Source organism: Salminus brasiliensis, chromosome 25, assembly GCF_030463535.1.
Source record: "Salminus brasiliensis chromosome 25, fSalBra1.hap2, whole genome shotgun sequence".
In the NCBI taxonomy this organism is placed as follows: domain Eukaryota; kingdom Metazoa; phylum Chordata; class Actinopteri; order Characiformes; family Bryconidae; genus Salminus; species Salminus brasiliensis.
This window is the reverse complement of record NC_132902.1, coordinates 14,654,728-14,675,509: the sequence shown is the minus strand read 5'-3', so window position 1 is coordinate 14,675,509 and position 20,782 is coordinate 14,654,728. Positions and strand designations below refer to the sequence as shown.

Below are 20,782 nucleotides of genomic sequence, written 5' to 3'. Positions count from 1 at the left end.
GACCAATAGAAATGCTCTAAATTACTTGTAACAAACTCAACTTTACATTAACTTCCAATCAAAGTTAAGCACAGTGTAATGCCACTATTTTGGAGGAAACTGAGCTCCAAAATACCCCTTGTTTTTTGTTGTTGTCTCAAAACAAAAAAACAAAAAAAACAAAACAATGCATTTAGCGACAATTCGGCTGGCAGCGATTCAGCTCCACCTGTTTGTGTTGGTGTTGTTCGGAGCACTGCATATTATAGTAATGTGATATTATTTTTTTTTATTATTTTATAATACATTTGTTTACAGAGCTTGTTTACATAAATCAGTGTAGTAACAAAAACTGTTTAGGCTTAAGGGATCGTCTTGGCAGAAAGTGTAAAAAAAGACCTGTTGTCTTTTTGAAATGAGTGAATTTAAACTGATTAATGAATGCAGCTTGGCCGAAAGTCTCCACTGCGTTATACACCATGAAGGCCTGAGTCTGTTTACAAACGCCCAGCTGCCCGCCATGTTCATCTCTCCACTCCGTTTCTGTTGTCGCCGTGTGGGAGGGGCGTGGCTGGGTGGCACGCCGGGCGTGGCTATCTCGGTCCGGGGGCGTGGTCACTCTCGGCCGCGCGCTTCTCTCGTTCATTCCGCTTTAGGAACAACAGGCTGATGGAGATTGATGTGGCGAGGAGAGTACCGAGAGCCGGCGGTGTGCTAACCTTACGCTAACGTTAAGTTTTCAGCGAGGCGGCTTTTCGCGCTGGAACCGGAGGATAATGGTGACGAATTGTAGCGGGTCGACTCCAAACTCCAACAGCAGGGGTTAACCGTTCATTTGTCCAGAACTAGCTAACCCGGCGGTTGATGAACTACGGGATTCTGTCAGCGCGTGAGTTTGATCTGATGCTCGCCGGGACGCTGCTGAGAACCGGGGGAAACTACCGTTAGTCCCTTTCCCCCCTCAGTTTTGTTTGTTTTTCGGTTACTTTTCCGAGAGTCGGGCGACGACTGAGTGTAGAGGAGCCCACTTCGCCGGTCGCGTGCGTTTTATACCCCTTTGTGTCCGTTTTGGCGGTTGAAGAGACGAAGCGCTCGAGGAGCTACTCGAACATTTAAAAAAAGCCAATCTCCGAACAACGTCTCCGTGTCGACCGGGATTACCGAAACTTTTTCACCCCTTCTTCCTCTCTCTGCTCATTGTATACAGCCCCCCTGTCGCATATTTCTCCCCCTCTCTCTTTCTCTGTATTGCTCTCTCTCTCTCTCTCTCTCTCTCCCTCCCTCTCTCTCTCTCTTGCGCGCGGATTGTAAACCGGGACTCGCGCTTGCTCCCTCGTGCAGCTGCGCGTGGCTGAGGAGCGGGAAACATGGATGTACGCTTTTACCCGTCTGCCGGGGGGAACCACCCGGAGAGCCTGGATTTCTCTCACTGCTTGGGCTACTACGGCTACAACAAGGTGAGCGGCGGTATAATGGCTATATGGCTTTTCAGCCCTTCTACCCCACATCTACACCCTCCACCACCACCACCAACCCCACCATCCCTGGTTGGAACACCCGGCGGGGCAAAGTTTGCTCCGCTGACCGAGCGGTCACACAGAGGCGTTAGCTAGCTAGCGTGCTCCACGAGGGCCGGTCTGAGGGCAGGAGAACATCAATTGTGGGGTAACTAGTCAGTGCATTCACCGCGATGCAGGCTTAGCACCTTAGCATCGTGTCGACCGAGAAGCAGGTGGAGGAGTTGTGGTCACAGATGCACTTGACTCTTTAGCTAGTGCTAGCTTGCTGGAAAGTGTGCACCAGCATCAGTGTGCATGGGGAAAAAGTGATGCATTGAATTTGCACATGAATAAAACACACACCAGCTTCCAGCTTAGCTGATTTTGGTTAAAAAAAAAATGTAGTGCAATAAGTTAATATCTTGTGTGAAAACAAATGTGCACGTTTGAATCATGCCTGTTTAAGTACAAGACCTATAACCATCTGTAATAGCTTTGGCTATTGGCTGTTTCTTCAAATGAGCGTCCCCCTATACTGTCACTGAGGTGGCATGTTTTCAGTACCTCAGTTAAGGGGCAATTGTGCCATATTAGAGTGCAGTTGTGTTTTCCTACACCTGTAATGTAAACAGTTGGACCCTAAGCACCATGCTGTGCTTTTGATGGCACATTCACACTGTTACCTTACTGTACCTTGAGGAACGAAAATGTGTCTTATTCTGACAGTGTTCAAGATACTCTTCAAGTTGTGTCTAAGCACTTCCAGCGCCCACCCCACTTTCTGCAGGACCCCAACCAGGCCTACACTCTCCCAAAGTGGCTTGTAATGTCTAAACTACTGCAACTACTAAAATGTAATCCATCCCATAATGAAAAGTGTCACGTTGCATTAAGGCTATGATGGCTGATTAAGAAGAGATTTACACGCACGTAAACCAGTGGTTATGTGAACCCTCCCCAAACAAAGAGCTGAGAGCTCCTGTTACTGGACAATGAGTGGATTGTGCTGCCCTTGCCACATCGGGGTTGATATGATCGGAATGTTTTTCATTGGAACAGTTGTGTAATTTGGGGGGCCTCAGTGTTGTGAGAGCCCCTCTGGAAATGTTGCCATTGGGCCACTTGAGTAGACTTTTTTTTTCTTTTCAGAAAGATCAGCAAAGCTCCCTAAGCACTTTCACAGGTATCCAGATCTGAGGTTTGTTTTCGGTGTCTAAAAAGTACTTTCTGTCTTTTAAACTCCTTCACAGGCTGTTGTCATCTCGGTCCAGATGAAAGATAAAAGTGTGTGAGGTGATGTGAATGATTTCCTGAATGACTGACACACGAATTGTGCACAGAGACCTAACATTTCCCTTTCTCACTTCATTCAGATAGGCTGGGTGCAGCAACAACAAGCATTTGAGCACTAAATCAAAGGCACTGTGTTGTAACTGCTTGTTCACTGTTAAAAACGGACTCACATTATTGACCGTTTAGGCTGGAGGGATGATGTGCCTACTTGCGAAAAACTGTGTTCATCAACGCAGCTCAATGTTTCTGTGTCCTTCAAGCAGAGCTGCCACATATGTATACTGTAATGATAGCTTAACCTGATACTTTCAGATAATCCTCCTTTTGCAAACTCTACTTCTCTATCTCTGTCTTTGTCCCTACTTCTTTCATAGAGAAGTAGAACACAAAACATGGAAGTGTCCTTTTTTTAGTCATAAAGATTTGTCATGTACCTCAGCCCTACAGAAAATGAATATAACTAACCCTGCTGTGCCATATATCTCTCCCAGTCAGATGCTGTTTATGGTAGGTTTCTGTTAACAGAGTTGCACTAATTTAGAGTTTGTGGCAGGAATTCATGATGAGAACATCTGTTCAGAAGTGTAGATCCTGAAGTTAGTAAATGACGAGTTCTGATGCCTTCATTTAGTACTGGCTGATGCAGTACTTCATCTTTACAGGTATACTGGTATAGATGTCATGCTAGACCACTGATGTTGATGCAATGTTGACAGATACTAAATCTCAGTTTATGACATCAGTAAGTGGCCTTTACTAGGTGCTTTACATTGCTGTTCCAAATACTTATATATATATAATATGACTACATATCACATTACACATTAATGAGAGTAGAGCCACCCCAATAGTCAGTATCATGACATTGTTATAGTACTGCTCAGCCCTACCTGGATTTTTATGTGAAAATCTGGAACAGATCATGTTGATAGGGCAGTGAGCACGCATGCACACATGCCCACAGATCTGCCCTAGAAACATATCTGATCATAAACATGTAACAAAGCATTTCTTTCAGAGGATGCCTCAGTAATGCAATATAGGCCACTTTGTCTTCCTCATTTGTGGGATTAGAAAGTGGGGCATATTGCACTCATTTCTGTTTGTTCCCAAAATAGTGCCTTTTATGATGCCACAGTGATACTCTACTTTTGTCATGCTGTATCACCACCAACAGCCCGAAGTGGTTTGTGACTTAAAACACTTATTGCTCACTCTTATTCAGATGAACGTTTCTTGTACAGAAGTTCTGTCAGAGGAGTTAATCCAGTTTTAATGCCTGCAAAGTCCAAAGCTCTTTGAAACGTCACACACTGCTTTAAATCTACAGCCGTATCAAAACGAGTGGCACGGACCTTAATTAGGCTCCGCAGTCAGGTCTAATGAAGCTGTGGCTGACGGTGGACAGTGGGATAAGAAAAAAGGAAACGATATAAGATGAAAGCAGAAGGAGAAAGGAGGAATACTAAAGGATTGGCTCTCAGGTCTCAGTTAGTAAAATATCCCCAGGCATGGTGAAAAAGGAAATAGGGTTGTCGTAATGTAGTGACACTGGGATTAGAAATCAGAGCTGCAATCACAGTTTACTGGAGGTATAAAAACACCTCTTGTTGGCAATAAGAAACTGTTCTTTCATATTTTTGATATCAGTATGAATTGCCCTGAGGTACAGTATTAGGCCTGTTACTGCTGGTTATGTGGTTTTGGATTTGACAGGCTCTGGCGGGATTTTGGGACACTAGTTAAAGGCCCCGGTCCACAAGGCTGCTGATTGGCCGCTGCTGCGGGCCGGCGCACTGCTCCATGGTCCTGGGGTAATGAGTGCGGTTTGGGCTCAGGCTTTCAGTTTAGACAGAGCACACACATGTGGTAGCAGTCAGGGGAAATTTACAAGAAAAATGGCCCACTTCTGAAAGGCTTAAGCGAACACATGCCTACATTGTTTCGGACGATTCTGTTTTGTTAATGTCATTTTGCTGGAAGTCAAGTGGAATTCTTTAACTCGTACTCTTAAATGCGTGCCATGGGATCTCTGGTTGTTTTCAAGTGCTTCTGAATGTCAGTACACTACACTGGGGCCTTTTGATTTGTTTGGCCTGTGTCTTACAACAATGTCGGATTGACAAAGTCAGAGTTGACATACTAGACCAACAGCACTCGTCCCACAGTCATGTGGATTCCATTAGCAGCACTAGTTATAGTTTTATTGTAGTTTTGACAGGGATGTCAGGTATGCACCCCATTAGAGATCAGTAGATTAAATCATCTGCAGAAATGTTTAATAGAGGGAGTATAACGGCTTAGATAATGTGCTTATTATCATTGTTTTTATTATTGTCTGCATGTTTTAGTTGGTTGTTTGAGGTGGTTTATTAATGGCGCTGCATTATCCTGAGCTTTTAAGTCAGGCTGGCCAAAGTAAACACTTGGTTAAAATGAGATAGCAGCAGTAATAGTTTTGCAAATAATGAGACAGCATTTTTCTTAGCTGAGTTTGGCTGTAGTTTGGTAATTGTCAGCATTTCTCTCTCTTTCTCTCTTCTCTCTCTCTTTCTCTCTTCTCTCTCTCTCTCTCTCTCTCTCTCTCTCTCTCTCTCTCTCTCTCTCATTCGTTCTCCCCCACCTCTATCTTTGATGAAAAGCTTCATTCAGTTATGCAAGAATGGACGTTTCTCTTTGTGCTTCTCTCTCTCCATGGTGACCCCACTGGACTTTGTGTCAGGAAGTGTGTGTGTGTGTGTGTGTGCATGTGTGCGTGTGCGCAAGTGAGGGTTTGTACTAACAGATGGCGAGTGTGTACACACACGGGTGACAAATTGCCCCAGAAACACGGCACGGTGGAACACACACTAATTTCTTCTCCTCTCTGTTCACAAAAAAACATATTGAGCAAATCATAAACACAGCATAAACAAACGGAAGTGACTGAAGTCGGCATTATAGTTAGCGATGAGGATAAGCCTGGGTTTTGTGGCATCTGCTGTATTTAATAATGAAAGGATAATGTGTGGGGATGGTTTTAAAGCTGTTGGTGTGATGATAGTACTGGGCTCTGGGAATAAATTTGAGTACCATATCATTTTTTTTACCAGCCTGAAACCAGATATCTAGAAAGGAAATTTACTGTTTATTTAGTTTTGTAATGACGTACATTACTGTTGACATACATTACTGTTAATTACCGTTAATGGTTAGGTCCTGAATTCTGAGTACAACTTCCATGACTTAACCTAAGCTAAAAACAAGTGTTTTTGGTCAACAGGGATTACTCTTATTCCGTGTATGGAATACTGTACTACTATGGCTGTAATGCTAGTTATCACCCTGCAGTACATGGTGGAGTGGAGTTTATTAAGGTGATATGAAAGAAAGAATTGCTGGAACAAAGGCCTGATTGTGCTGATTGTGCTAGCCTTTGGAAACTGTTATTTTATGCCCCTGTACAAAGAACAAAGGAAAAAAGGAAATGAGGTGACAACCATCAGAGATGGTAAATTACAGAGGTATTTAAACTCATAGACCCTTCTACTCCCCTAAACACACACACACACACCACGCACACACACACACACACACACACACACACACACACACACACACTCACATGCATTGTTACACCAGCACAAAAGCAAACAAAAACACCCATTCAGATGGGATGTGACACACAGACCCACACACACACATATACATTTCCCTGAGGCTACACCACACCATTGTGATGGATCAGGCATGCAGGGGTTAAACTCCTTGCTCTGTTCTGTGTTTGCACTGTTAGAGTGTACACAGCTGCTGTCATTTCGTCATACACTCCACACTGGAAAGTCTATACCTTCTATCTGCCTGAATGTTTTCTCTATACAAGCTTAATGCTAAATGTTACCTCTCCAAATCTAGGCATTATTTTATGACCTTAACCTGAAACAAAAGCTTCTAAAAGACTTCCTTTTGTCATTCTTAAAAAAACATACAGTGGGATCACTTTCTTTTTTAAAACTGGTAACTTGTTTGGGTTGCATTACATTTACAATTAAAATGTGTACATACTGAATGGTTAAGGGCTAAACTTTAGTAGATACTGTGTTGTACTGCAGCCCAAGTGAGGGAATAGCATAGGTTAGCAGTATGCTTAAAATAGTTGGCGTACACGCAACATACACACTGTGCAAACCTCTCCCAATTATAAGTGATGTTTTAATGCATGACTAATATCTCAGAGGCCTTATTCAACACTTAGGAAGAAGCCTGTTAATTAGTTTGGTGGCTTGTAGCAGGCTAGCAAACAAGCTAATGTGGTCAACCACAATTTAGTTCTTCCCGATACATCATTAATTTAACTTGAAAAATGTAAAAGCCCAACAGCTGGTAATTTTTGTTTCACCCCTTAAACTGCAAGGGCACATGTTGGCCCGCACTTCAGTTCCTTACTGTCAAAACTACAAACTTTACATATTAATTTCATGGGCGCCAAATAATTTGTAGCAGTTATAGCGAATAGCAACCTTTAAGACTAATAAACCTGCAATCTCAGGGGTTAAACCAAGTAACATGAAGCTTGTAGCATGTAACAAGTACCTCAAGAGCTGAAGCACTAATAGAATTCATTTTTCACTGCAAATGTGGTAAAGGCAAGATGTAATGGGGCTAGTCGTTTGTTGTGGGCATACTGTGCATGGGTGCAGTGGAGATTTGTAGGAGATTCAGTCAAAATGCTAATGTTTAAGGGCAGCAACAAAAGCATAGAAGCACATGCTCCACACCTGTCCAAACAGTACTTTACATGAACACACCCTGGGCACAGCTCGCTTTGGCCCAGCCTCTTCTTAAAGCTTGATTGATGTAAACTAATCCATAATCCAGGTCGGTTTTATATCTAGAGGAAGTGGATACCTGTTTCAGACGTTCAAATTCCTCGTCTAAATGTTCAGTGTCAGTCCAAAGAATATTTGTGGTGGATTTGTCAAGTGCTGTGCTGCTCCAGAGATCATGGAGGGAAAAAAAGATTGTATTTTTAGCACAAAGTTGAATAGAGAGAGTGAGAACGCCTCACACATCCAGGGACTTGCCATGCAAGATTTATTTTTCTTTTACTCATTTATTCATTTCTTCATTCTTTAGTCTCTGTTGCTTATGAAAGTCATCTGCGTGTGTGTGACATTAGCAGAGAGATAGTGTTTTGAATTGTTTCTTTCTGTTTTCAGTCTGAGTTTTCTGTCAGTTCCTGCACTTCCTTAGCAACACTGCAACAACACTGATAACTGTTGCCATGACGGCTGCCCAGACAAAGTGTCCTTCTATTTGCAGTGAGCGAAAAACGCTGGTCGCCAGAATTATCAAGTGTTGAAAGGAAAACAACCTTGGGCTTCAGCGATCAGGTTTCAAATGACAGCTCTTCAGATGGAGGTTTTGCTGAAGAGGAAGCAGATGTAAAGGTTTTGTTTCATGTTTTTAGACTCCTGCGTGTCCAGCAAAACTTCCAGACATTATTTAATATTGTTTGATTTCATCACTTTGTAATATCAGCAGTAGTGGATCATAAAATAGTAAACTGTTGAAGACATCATTGTCATCGGGATTTGCCAAACGAGAGGACGACATAGTGTTGCATGTAATGTGATGACAGATTGTGAAATATGTGTCAACTTCTCAAATGTGTCATGAACGTCAAATGCGAGACAAAAATTTAAGTGTTTAAAAAGGTTGGCTGAACCTGACTTTCAACATCAGTTTTGCATTTGTACTAGGGGTGGACAGCATGAAAATATATTAGCAGTGTCATAAATGACTTCAAGATACACTTTCCTGAGAACATCATGGAGATTTAGTATTTCTGGAACACTGAGTAACACTGAGCTTTAAAAGTGTTATCAAAGCCTGCACCTGCACCAAATTGAGCAAAGCTATTATGCTCCTTTTATAAATAAACATACAGTTGCGTTCATTCAGGACTGATGATATCCATAAAATGCTCAGAAAAGCGTACTGTCATAGTTGATTATGAAAATGCTAAAATACCCTTGTATTGGCAACTCCTATTGTAAATCCTCTATGAAATTGATTTTTTTTAATTAATTTACCTTTAACAATTATTTTTTTAGAAAATAATTTTAGAGTTTTCTTCTGTGCCCATTTGTAAAAAATAACCCATTTGTGCAGAAATTGATGAAAAAGGCCACCATAATACAAATGAATCCACAGAATTAGTCTTGCAGTGATGGCAGTCTTTTGCTAATGTACTAAAAGTGAGTGCTGGTGACTGTACCACTACTAAGACGAAATGTCAGAAAGATGAACTACACTGAGACAGTCACTGAAGTGACCTTCCAATCTTATCATATTCTCTTCAGAAAGATGAACTGAAATCAAATGAAGTGCTCATCTCTCTTTCTCTCTCTCTCTCTCGCGCACACACGCTCTCTATTGATCCTTGTCCTAGATGAACTTGGACTGTAATGCGATTGTGGTTCCAGGACGAGAGAGTCACTCACTGGTAACAGTTGTAGTCATGTATCCTATAAATACACCCTATAAATATATCCTATAAATCTGAGAGAGCATGTTGTGTGGTTGAGAGATTGCCCTGTTCAGTGGGAACACAAAGATAATACTCTTGTGTCCTGTGCTGCACAATATGGCCAAGGCCACTGCAAGCATATCAGTGCTTGATACAAGAAATGTGGCCATTCTGAAGATGTGAGAATTTCCCCTGGTTGAAAGTATCTGTTTGCCCGATTCCAGCACTCACACATAATCCGCCATGTGATTGATTATCTGTATGGAGTGCTGTTGTGCAGCTGATAAACATAATAATGCTAATCTGTAGCTGACATCTACCATTAGCCAGGTGAAATCAGCTGTTATAGTGTGCATCTTTAACCTCACTGCTTCTGATTATCTTTCCAAACATGAGCCTTTGCGCTGTTCAGATAGAGTCAGCGCCAGCCGTCATGGTCTTGAACGGCACGAATGTAAGAAAACAGGGTTGAATCTGATTGGTTCCACTGTCTTTTTGTGCATGTGTGAAAACACTGACAAGCCTATTGAGTTCTCTTGCTGCTCTGTGATGTTCAGGGAGTCAGCTTGCTCATTCTTTTTCATGTCCCATTAAGCTCCGCTGATTATAGACTGCTGCAGTAGTTAAAATGCTAATGCTAACATCAAACAATTCTAACATCATAAATTTTCCTTTTCTCTGGTGGAGGAATGCCAGTGATGTGCAGTTCACCAGAAGAGGGTGGTAATCATTATCTAAAAACACATCTGTAAAAGCCGGAATGTGTATTAAAGGCAAAATATACAAGGTCTTTGGCACTAAGTGCGAGATCTGTTGTACTACTACTACTTTTAGGGTGGTCTGTGGTCTGGATGTACAGTTGTAGAAGAAACGTACACCCCTAAAAAGGTTTTTAAGGCTTTCATACTAAAGACATTAGTACTATATAGAACCATAACACTTCAAAGAAATATTTGGATGCTTAGGTGGTTCTTTGCATGGTTACAGGGTTTTTCAGACTGCTGGAAAAGCTTTTGTAGATGTTTTTATATATAGCACCAAAAGGGGTTCTTCTGTCCTATGTCATCAAGAATCCCATTTTAGTACTATATAGAACCTTTTTTGCTTAGAGAATGCAATCAGTGATCAGCCATAAACACTTACGAAATGGTTCTACGAAGAATCATCATCCACTGAAAGGTTTTTAGGGAACCAGAAGGGTTCTGCTTTATAAATTGCCCCATAAAAAGATACCTTTATAAAATTATATTTACATAGTAAAACCAATGGGGGGATGACAATAAAGGAATACAAAAATAGCAAAATTTAGTCTATAAAACCATTGCAAAGCTAAAAAACAACAGTCTATAGGTTCCAACTGAGATACACAGTTGCACAGACTGAAACATAAAACATTATGTCCATGTGTTAGAGAGCTTAGAGATAATCGTGTACCATGGCACTGTTTCACTTCCTGATTGTGGGTTTAAGCTACTTGTACTGTGTGTGCTTTGTGGTCTGTAACTTGAGAGAGTTTAGGCCTATTGATTGGCAAATACCAAAGAGAGAGAGAGAGGTATGGTAAGTAAAGCCCAATTTGACTAATGTAGCATAGCTGTGCTCTACAATGGCCATCTTTTTCACTATGCTTTTTTAAATTCCTGCTATTGAATAAATACTGTTTACACAGGGAGCATGTCCGTTGGCCTGAGAAACTGGTGTGTCGCATTACATTATTTTAACATTGGCTGTCAGTATTCCACTTGTTTGCTTGTGTGTGTGATGCATGTTAATATCTCACAGAGAGAAAGAAAGAATAAGGTAGAGAAAAGCAGCATTGATTAGGAGATGCTGAAAAGTGTCATCAGATCGTCCTCTGAGATTGCTTTGAACAAAGATTTGGAAGGCTCTTTTTTAGTCAGGAATTCGTCCTCCTCTGCCTGGCAGCTCACAGAGAACAAGCTCACATTGCACTGATGCCAACAAACAATGTGGAGAAGGTTTAGAGTGTCCTTGTCCTTTTGTTGGGATACGACCCGACATTCAGAACTTGACGCTGTTCCAAAGCACTGCTCAAATCCTCATTGTTTAAGAAAGCCAGCATGGAATGATGATTGGTCACATTGGTCAAAAGATATTCCACTTATGATATATAAAGTGTAGGGCCTCTGTCATTGGTTCACTAGTGAATATCTCAATATGAATGATATGAAAAAGCTTTGTATGCACAAAATCTGGTGTCGGCTTTGTTTACTGTGTCAAGATCTATCTGGAGATGCTACAATAACATCTGTTCAGATATTAAACTGAACTTTAGGCAGATGCTTGGCCTTGTAACTGGTGACATTTGTGAGCTCATTGTAATGCTATATATATATATATATATATATATATATATATATATATATATATATATATATATATATATATAAATATATATATATATATATATATATATATATATATATATTATTTTGGCCCAAAATCTGATTATTCAGTCAAGTGTAACCTGCTATGTCAGTGGCCTTTTATGTCATTTCTGAGATTATAATTGGATTAGTAATTGCACACTAAATTTTATGACCTTAACGCTACGGAAGCAGAACAAAATGAAAACCCTGTTAATAGTGCAGTTCAAGATCCAGCAGAAACATAAACATAATTGGAGACATTTGAGAAAGCAGTATCAAATGTGTTTGCTGATTTTGCTGGCAATGCCAGCTAAATCCTTTCTAAAGTTTGCAGATGTCTCTTTTTGAAAATGTTGAAATAATTAGGCCTATATTTGGTGCTGCGGGGGTCTAATGATTATTTAAAAACAATATTTTTGGTGCTCACCAGGCTGTTCTTTCCAGCTCTGTTCTGTTTTTTTTCTCCAATAGCTTCAACGTCCCTGATTTATTAAAGGAAACACTCTCATTGCCCCAAGAACAGCGCTTTCTCCGAGCTGTTTTCTAAGAGCCAGTCAGTCATTTGTCAGCATACGGCTCAAGAAGTATTTTGTCCCATAAATGTTAGGTCTTGCACACCCACACAGTTCTATTTCAAAGGCTGCCATGAGATACCTATCCATTTCATTCTCTATTCAGTGTTCCTCAAGTTTAACCGCTATTTAAAAAAGCATGCTGTGCAAGGCCATGTGTGCAACTGCTTTATAGGGAATATAAACTAATTATTGCACCATTCTACACATAGTAGAGTCTGCTGAAAACAGCAAAAAACAAACAAAAAAACAAACAAAAAACTTAAATGAGCAGCTACCCACTGATAAAGAATACCAGAACCAAAGATTAAAGAGCTAAATGTACACAAGCTGCACATAATGTGGCTTCTGGCTCAGGAATGGTCCTACACTGATGCATTTGGGCTCATTGGACTAATATATGCTTGGATGCAATGTGCTGGAAATGTGCTAATTTTGTGAGTGAGCTTCAGAAAAAAAAACAAAAAAACAAAAAAACAGTTGCCCCAAAACAACTGACAATGTCTAAGACACTAATGATAAACAGTGAAGTTCCGTTTAATAAAGCTAGCATCAGTGTCAGTACCGATCCAATATATCTGTCTTTCTAGTTAGCTCTCTTAAGTCTCTTCTTATTCTGCTCTTATTTATAGATGCTTCATTTCATCCAGTCTTTGTTTTGACATTCATTTGTAGTGATGGAGAAAGAGATAACCAGAGAACCCTCCGCCTTCATTAATAAAGTGACTGATATTATGGTAAAATCATAGTGATCTGATTATTCCATTGGTCTTTTGTTTGACCGCTCCTTATTGTGCTACATGCAGCCACCATCCTGTGCGGCTCCTGGTTGCCCCTGTATGGACTGACAAAAACAGCAGGTGTTCAAATAGTAGTAGAGCTCAGTGAGCAAAGAGTTCAGAGAGTGGGTGTAAATAAAAGACTCATTTGAATGTGCAAACAGAACAAACCGAGAACGACTGGGGGGAAGTAACATCTTTTTTTTTGTTTTATTTCTCACTCAACAAAAGTAAGACCACTTTCGCATTAATGCTACGGACTCAAGTGTGGATCGACCAAAGACCCTTTTTGACATTCTTTCGCCGCTGCCACTCTGCCATGTTTATCTTTTCTCATCCTGCAATTCTTTGGGATTTCCCAACCAGGAAAGGTCCTCAAGCACAGCTGGGTGCTGTGTTATGGAGATTGGGTAACCATGTGTGTGTTTGCTATTGGCTTAGAAAGGTCATCAGTTACTGATCCTTCATCTAACCCCATCCAGCCTCCCTCCAAAAACGTCATCTACCACTGTTAGGGAGCAGAGTAATGTCCAAATCCCTTCTAATCCAATTCTGCCCAAGGACCAATACCATGGCATTTAAAGTCATCTTCACCCAATAAATAAACTTTAATAGTCTCTACAAAAAGCTAATATAAATTGGAAAAGCACCATCATCCTCTCCCAGGATTTTAATGGGATCTTTTATAGGAGTGCATTAGACTGATAAGAATAAGGACCCTTTGTTTTCCCCGGGAATGCAATTTGCCATCATTTTAAATGAAATGTTAGATATTATGCACTTTCTCTTTCTGTCTTGCTCTCTCTCTCTCTCTGTCTCTCAGAAACATTTTTCTTCCTCTCCTCATTTTTCATCTGTCAGAGCCCTGTCCTTGAGAGGATTTGGTTCATCTCCATGTGTAGATTAGAGCTTCACATCATCATTACAAAGCTCCTATTTATAATGCAGTTGATTCCTTGATGTCTTTCTGCCCTTCAGTTTAGTCCAAATCTGTATTGTCAAATGTCTGCTATGTCCAAACTATGAAAGCGTAATTTAGAAGATACACTTTAGTCTTCACTCTGTTACCCTTTCAGCCCAGGCCTAAACAAAATTTGGCTTGTGTACTCTCTCGACCCAAGGACACTCGCTTTAAAAGCCTGGAAGCTCATCCATTTGGACGTGCTTGACAGATCTAGCCAGAGCAATTAATCATTTGACTGTAGCACGTGCTGAGATGATAGTGAATCAGACACGTGGAGGAAAACAGGGACCTTTCATACACATGTTTGCACTGTCTTCCAGTTCACCAACCATGAAATTGTTTTTGCGTCCATGACTGCATGTTTTCCATTGTAATACAAACCTCCAGCTTCCTACAAAGCCGACAACGCACAGCTTCTTCCCTGTCCAGCTTCTTTCTGTGTTAATGTGGCTAAATAAAAGTGTTCTTGAGGTTGATCTTGTTGTAGCACATTCTGACACATTCTCGGTTTTGCTGTCGAACAGAAAAGAAGGAGAATCCGGTGAGCATTGACTCCATTCTGGGGAAAAAAGGAAAAGATGATTGAAGCAGTGTGAGCCTTTCATAGAAACATATGGTTTCCCTCAGTGCTGATATTTATTTCATGCGCGTATTAAAAGCGGAGAGTGGCCGCTTTGTAGTTGCTTTCCAAAAATTGTACAGTGATTGCTTCATTGCTGATGTGATTTTTATTGGCCTCAGAAGCATCCTTAACAAAAACTCCAGCCCGTCCCTCTGTACTGCAGAGCAACTGAATTTTGCGTTTAGGTTCTAATAAAGTCGTATTAGGGAAGCTGAGCAGCTGGTTCCCATCTGGTGCTTATGGGGAAAGTATTGACATGGGGTGGGGGCCATACATACACACTACCCACCACTCAGGTTAAGGTTTAAGAGTTTTAGAAAGATTGTTTGCTAAATAAAATATAAAATGTGGCGAGAGCAACTTTATTGATTTTGCAGACAGACTCAAGTTTACAAAAAGTAATTTATTTGTGAGAACTTTCTGAATAGCTATGAATGTTGATTTGAAATGGTGCTCTTTTAAACAATGTTGGATTACAAGCACTGACAAAAGTTGTTAAACAAGCACTAACCATTGTGATGAATGGCCACAAGTTTGTGGATAGTGGCTGTTTATCCAGTGTTTTCTATTCACCTACAATATATATAATGGAGCTCCAGCACTCATAAGAACAGTTCCACTTCTCTAGAGCCTAATACTAAGACTTCCATTTATGAAAATACAAGCATTAAGCATTGCAATCAAAGTTGTAATGCATACATAGAGCCAGGCAATATGACTATATTTTATTGTGTTGTGATACATTTTGTTTTTGTGATACGCAGTATGCTTTTCTAAGCATATCAAGGATATTGTTAGTGCTTGAGCAACCCTGATCAGCTGCAATTTTCATTATAAACAGTGTAAAGAAAGATGTTATGTAAAAATCACTATATTCAGTACGTTATCTGAATAGTAGTTTTTAAGAATCTGTCGCTTCCAATGTATTTAGTCTGTGATAAATATTGTGTAGCGTGAAAATGTCTTTAAATATCGTAATATATAGTATTTTTACCATATAGCCCAGCCCTATGCATACAGCATGAGCATATGAATATAATTGGCAGTAGACAGCCCCATAAGATAGTTGTAGACAATGTTAGAAAATGGTTGACTTGGAGAGTATCCTTACACACTTAAACAACAGCAGTCTCTTCATTAAATGACACTTCTACTCACATTGGGATTGTGATAATATCTTGTTAAAAGGCCTAGGACATTTTCTTTTTACAACCTGACCATGAATCAGCCTTGTTCTCTCCATGTAATCAACTTCACTAGGATGGAAAAGGTAACAACTGATATTAAACCAGTACTGTCATTTGGAGAATACTGAAGTGCGGTTACTTTAATGCTAACTTGAAATATGAGCAGGGAACATTGTTTTATAATCACAGTGATTACGTCGTTCACTGGCACACTGCTTGCCCTGTGCATGCTTTTTTAATGAAAATGTAAGTACAAAACTTTCTTAGCATTCTATGGTGACATCCAGTGTTAAACACTTTGGCATGTTTGACTATGCAACTCCTTTACATTCCAGATTGATGAAAAACATCGCTAACCTTTCTCAACCCTCACGCTTCCCCTCCTTCTCCTTACAGCTTCTTTAAATTGCAGAGGTAAATTGAACTCGAGCAAGATCTCTCAAGGGACCCCCAAGAATATTTCCTTTTTTTTTTGTAGTCTTTCTCTCTTTATTTCATGATGTGTGAGAAAGCTGCCGAAAGATTACATCGTATCATCTCGGCATTAACTGGGTTTTGATTAAAGTGTTACAGTACAGTTGTCCAAGGTTAACCAGCCATAATGAAAGAGCGTGAAAATAATGACACGCTGTGTGGTTTTATGAAAGCTTGTGACTGTTCAGCTAAAACTCTCTCTAACCTTTCACCATGGACACCGTTTTCCAGAAGGATTGTAAAGGTCATTGTAAGATACCAAAGAGAGAGTGCGCTTTCTGTTACGATGATCTGTAGTACAGCGCTTTTACGGGAGTGAGACCAAAATAGTTACAAACAGAAAATCTTGTTCACCCATGTTTTCGACAGAAAATCCATTTGTACTTGTTTTGGTCCACTCAGTTCCAGGATTATGGAATTCATAAACAAATAAAGGTGCCAAAAAGGTTATTTGGAAGAGGCGCTTCTGTAAATGAGTGTGAGGGTAAAGACGCTTCTAAAAGTTTATAGAACCTCAACCAGTTAAAGTTTTTTCCTCAAACAGTTCATCCAAGCCAGGAAGCATTAGTTCAGCCTTTGTCCAGTCCAAACCTGGTATGTCCAGGCCATTTCACTGTGCACTCTGACAAGCTCTTGTCTTGAGAAAAGCAGCAAAATGCCCAGTTTGAGTGAAATGAATTTGGAAGCTTTACAGCTCACTTGTTACCTTTAGCAGTCTCAGAGCAGCTCTTTATTTCAATTTATTTCAAAGTCCTGCCAGCGCTCATATAAAAATAAACACACAGTCTCTGGATAGCATGTAATTCAACAGATCTCTAGTGCATGTTCTCCCTTAAAGAATGTTCTGTGTGTGTGTGTTCACTTGTCCACTCCTCCCAGGGTCACCAGATGTAGCAGACCAGCTGCTTTCTTCAACAGTAGCAGAAGGCCTTCGATGCAAAGTCTCTCTCAGTTCAATGCTGTATTGTTTTATAACTGTTCCCCCTTTAACTCACCCCTAATAAACCTCTCATAGGAGAGCATTCATCTTCTCCCACTTTCTTGGCTCACACGTCAAATCGCTGGAGACTAGAAACTTAGAGAAATAGAGAAGAGAAAAAAAACACTGTTTGCACAAGCTTGCTCCAACCCCTCAGTCCACTCCTCAGCTCCACCAGCATTTTGCGAGCAACGTAGTAAAATCTGGAGGAAAAAAAAACGAGGTTACGATTGCAGCTAATGAGGCAGCAGAGGAGACTTAGAGAAAGGAAACACTGACTCTGTTTGACTTCCAGTATCTGTAATTACCCTGGTGATCAGCCATTTTTGCTCTGCCTCACAAAAAAAAGAAAGTGAGGCCTATTCATCTGTGTTCTGTCAAAGGCTGAAGGCAATTAAGTTGCTATCTGCTTTATCTCTGTCCCTTGGCCACTGTAATGGAGGTAGTTAAGATTAAGTAGAAACAGAAAGGGACAGTTTTGGTCTGACGGTGCATTTACTGTACATGAAATAATGCACGAGTAATGTGTTTCCTAATTGGTTCATTGTTAAATTGGTTTATTGTATTTGGAAGAATCTATATAAAACAATAACCATTGTGGTGCCCGCAAATTCCAGCTGTCAACCAGTCTTTGGTTTATTTTGAGGCCTTAATCACAATGACCTGAACAAACAAGTAAAAGTTAGATTCAATAAGAATTATATAGCAATGAGGTCACATATATTTATGTGGTCAAGATAAGCAACCCATTACTACATTATTTCATTATTGAGGGAAAGTAGTGTGAAACATGAGGATCTTGGATTAAATAAGTGAAGATATTGAACATGGCGCTTAGGTGTGCTGTGTATCATAGTATTTTGGCATGTAGGCAAAATGCACTACTTATACTAGAACTTCTATCAAGGACTCCTAATATAGCGAGTTATGTTCTATTAAACATACATAATAATGCTGATGTTCATACTAAGTGTACCTTATTAACAACGTCTAGACAATTTCTTTATCAAAGTCAGCCCACACTGATGGAATACATGCCGTAAACTCTTAAGGATCAGATTTGTAATCGATGTGGCTGCAATGTGCTTTTTTCCTCACTTGTATTTCCAGGCTGGAACGCTACCCCTTTAGGATAGGATCTCTTCACCACTGAACTTGTTTATGTCTTGTAGACATCCCCTGTTTTGCTGTGCCTTTTAAACAGGCCCAGAATATGTCTTAGCTCATGGATATTGCAGTGGGAAAGTGTTTGAGCCTTATTTCATCAGCACTGCTGTGGTACAGAGTTACTGTTTAATCTATGTGACTGCAAATTAGTGAGTAATCTCAGTGCTAAATTAGTGTCTAATCTCGGTAACTCTGTGTTGCCACAGTGTTTAATCTCTGACATTACAGTGGGAAAGTGCTTGTGTCTACTGTGGCTGCTTTTGTAGTGGGATAGAAAGTGTCTAACCTCCACAATTCTGTGGCGGGTGAGAGTGTTTGTGTCTAATGATTGCGAGAGCTGAAGGGCTAGCCGAGCAGGGCTGTGATATTTGGAGTAATTCGCCAGCACGAGCGCTCAACACTTTAAGGGGACGCCGTCGGACGGCCACAAGGTTGAGAGCTAATTAGAGCTTTAAAAGCCTATCAGTAGTGTGTGATTGCTGGCTGTGCTGGTTAAACGGACGTTATTTGGTATGCTTCGAAAGTTTCCCCTCCCTGCGAGGGCTCAATAGACAGCAAATTATTTTGGTTTTAATTGCTTGTAGGTGGAGACATGAAATAACGGGGCATATTTGTGTTCAATCTGCTGCATTTTTATCACAATGTGGAGGAAAACATTGTTAGCGGGAGTTAATTAACAAATATGAGTAATTGCTCTATGCACATACTCATCAGCGGTGTGTTCACAACAGGCGAGCCTGCGAGTGCTAACAACAAAGTGCTACATAAATCAAAGTGCTTTTGCTTTGCCAAAGCAGAACCCTTGGGAGGTACCTTAGTGCTTAATTAGAATCTAGAAGGATCTTGTTTTAAGTGTTGGGTGAGCAAGCTCTTGAATAACAATGACGAATTAGGCCCCAGAACGCCAGCTGTGTGTTTTGGAACATGGCAAGCATTATATGCTATTTCTACACAGTTAATAAAGTGCTATGGGGAGGGCTGCCTGCCAAATACACTCCTGTTCGCGTAGATTTGCTGGGGGTTATTAATGCTGGTATTACTGTTACTGGCAGCCGTTCTGCCAAAATTAGTCCAAAGTGTTCATTTCAAAATTACCCAGATGGGGTTACATGGACAGTATCGATTTTATGAGTGTATTTATGAAAGATGTCTTTTTCACAGCTAAATATATGGAAATGTGTTGTAAAACACCACTCTGCTAGGCTTAATTCATGGACTTGTGTGAAAATGAGATCAGCTTGCTGTTGGCCACACAGTATGGCCGCCTTTCAGCGTTGGTTGGAGTGGTCTTGTTGAAAGACATCCAGCTTGAGGGTCATCAACATGCAAATTGTAGTAACACAGTCAAAGAAAGCGAAGCCTATGCCCACATAATTGGCTGATCATTACCATTTAATGTCCAGCTTGATTTTTTCCCACTCTCTCTGAATTAGTCGTTTGTTGTACCCTTGATTGTTTCACTCTATATGAATTAGTCATTTATTTGTGGTACACTGGCCTGTGGAAGACGTAATGCTGCCCAGATCTTGTTTGTACCGCCACATTGCAGCAGCATATGATCATTAACTCATCTCAACAAAGGAGAAGCATGTCATCGAAGCTATAGAGATCGCAGTGACTGACACTTGTGAGAATAGTAATGCAGATGTGCCACAGACGGGCATATGGACTGTCTGTCTAGCTTGGCACCAGAAACAGCCATCTGGCCCTAATTATCCCTTAAACATGCTTTGTTATACATGACAACTCTGATCTGACAGCATCTCTAGCAGTGTGTGAAACGCAGTGCCTCTGGCTAGTGAACGGAGTGACAGATTAGACTGCATCAGTCACAGGGAGTTTGATTTGAATATCACTGGATGAAATGAAAGACCAGGGGGAAATAAAAGCCTCACTTGATCTTTGGAGCTGTCAATTTTCCGATTTTTAACTGAGTGCGATTTTCATACTGACCCTCATAAAGGGAATGATTACAGAGGCACCTTGTAGACGGATCAGCTTTGAAAGGAAATCTGCTCTTTTGAGGAGAAAAATGAATATCCAAAGGCAAATTTCCTGCGGGCCACCAGATACCTTGGACAGTCGAAGAAATATTCAGTCGGCCGACACATGAAAAACCCATCAAGACACGAGAACCGGAGATTTCTTCATTTTCCCCCTCCCTCCCGTCTCTGTTCATTTCTGAAGATGATTGTTCTAAATTCGGACAGAATGACGCATGTGACCTCACACTCATTCAGAAACACGGCAACGGCTGACAGTCTCCATCAAGCCCAGTTAACAGAACTGATGTCTTTAACAGAGGTAAATGGCAAGTTGAAGTCTACCTCTGTGTTTGTTAATTCCGCTTTTCTGTCTCCCAGCTA

The 20,782-nt window shown here is 40.6% G+C and overlaps 1 protein-coding gene across 1 annotated transcript in view; it reads left to right on the top strand.

Moving 5' to 3' along the window:
* The first annotated feature begins 603 nt into the window (after positions 1 to 603).
* Positions 604 to 20,782, top strand: part of tox3 (TOX high mobility group box family member 3) — a 59,974-nt gene continuing 39,795 nt past the window's right edge. Inside the window, exon 1 of the mRNA XM_072671224.1 lies at positions 604 to 1,436. Coding sequence (XP_072527325.1) covers positions 1,347 to 1,436 — 90 coding nt within the window. The 5' untranslated portion in view covers positions 604 to 1,346. The remainder of the gene's footprint in view (positions 1,437 to 20,782) is intronic.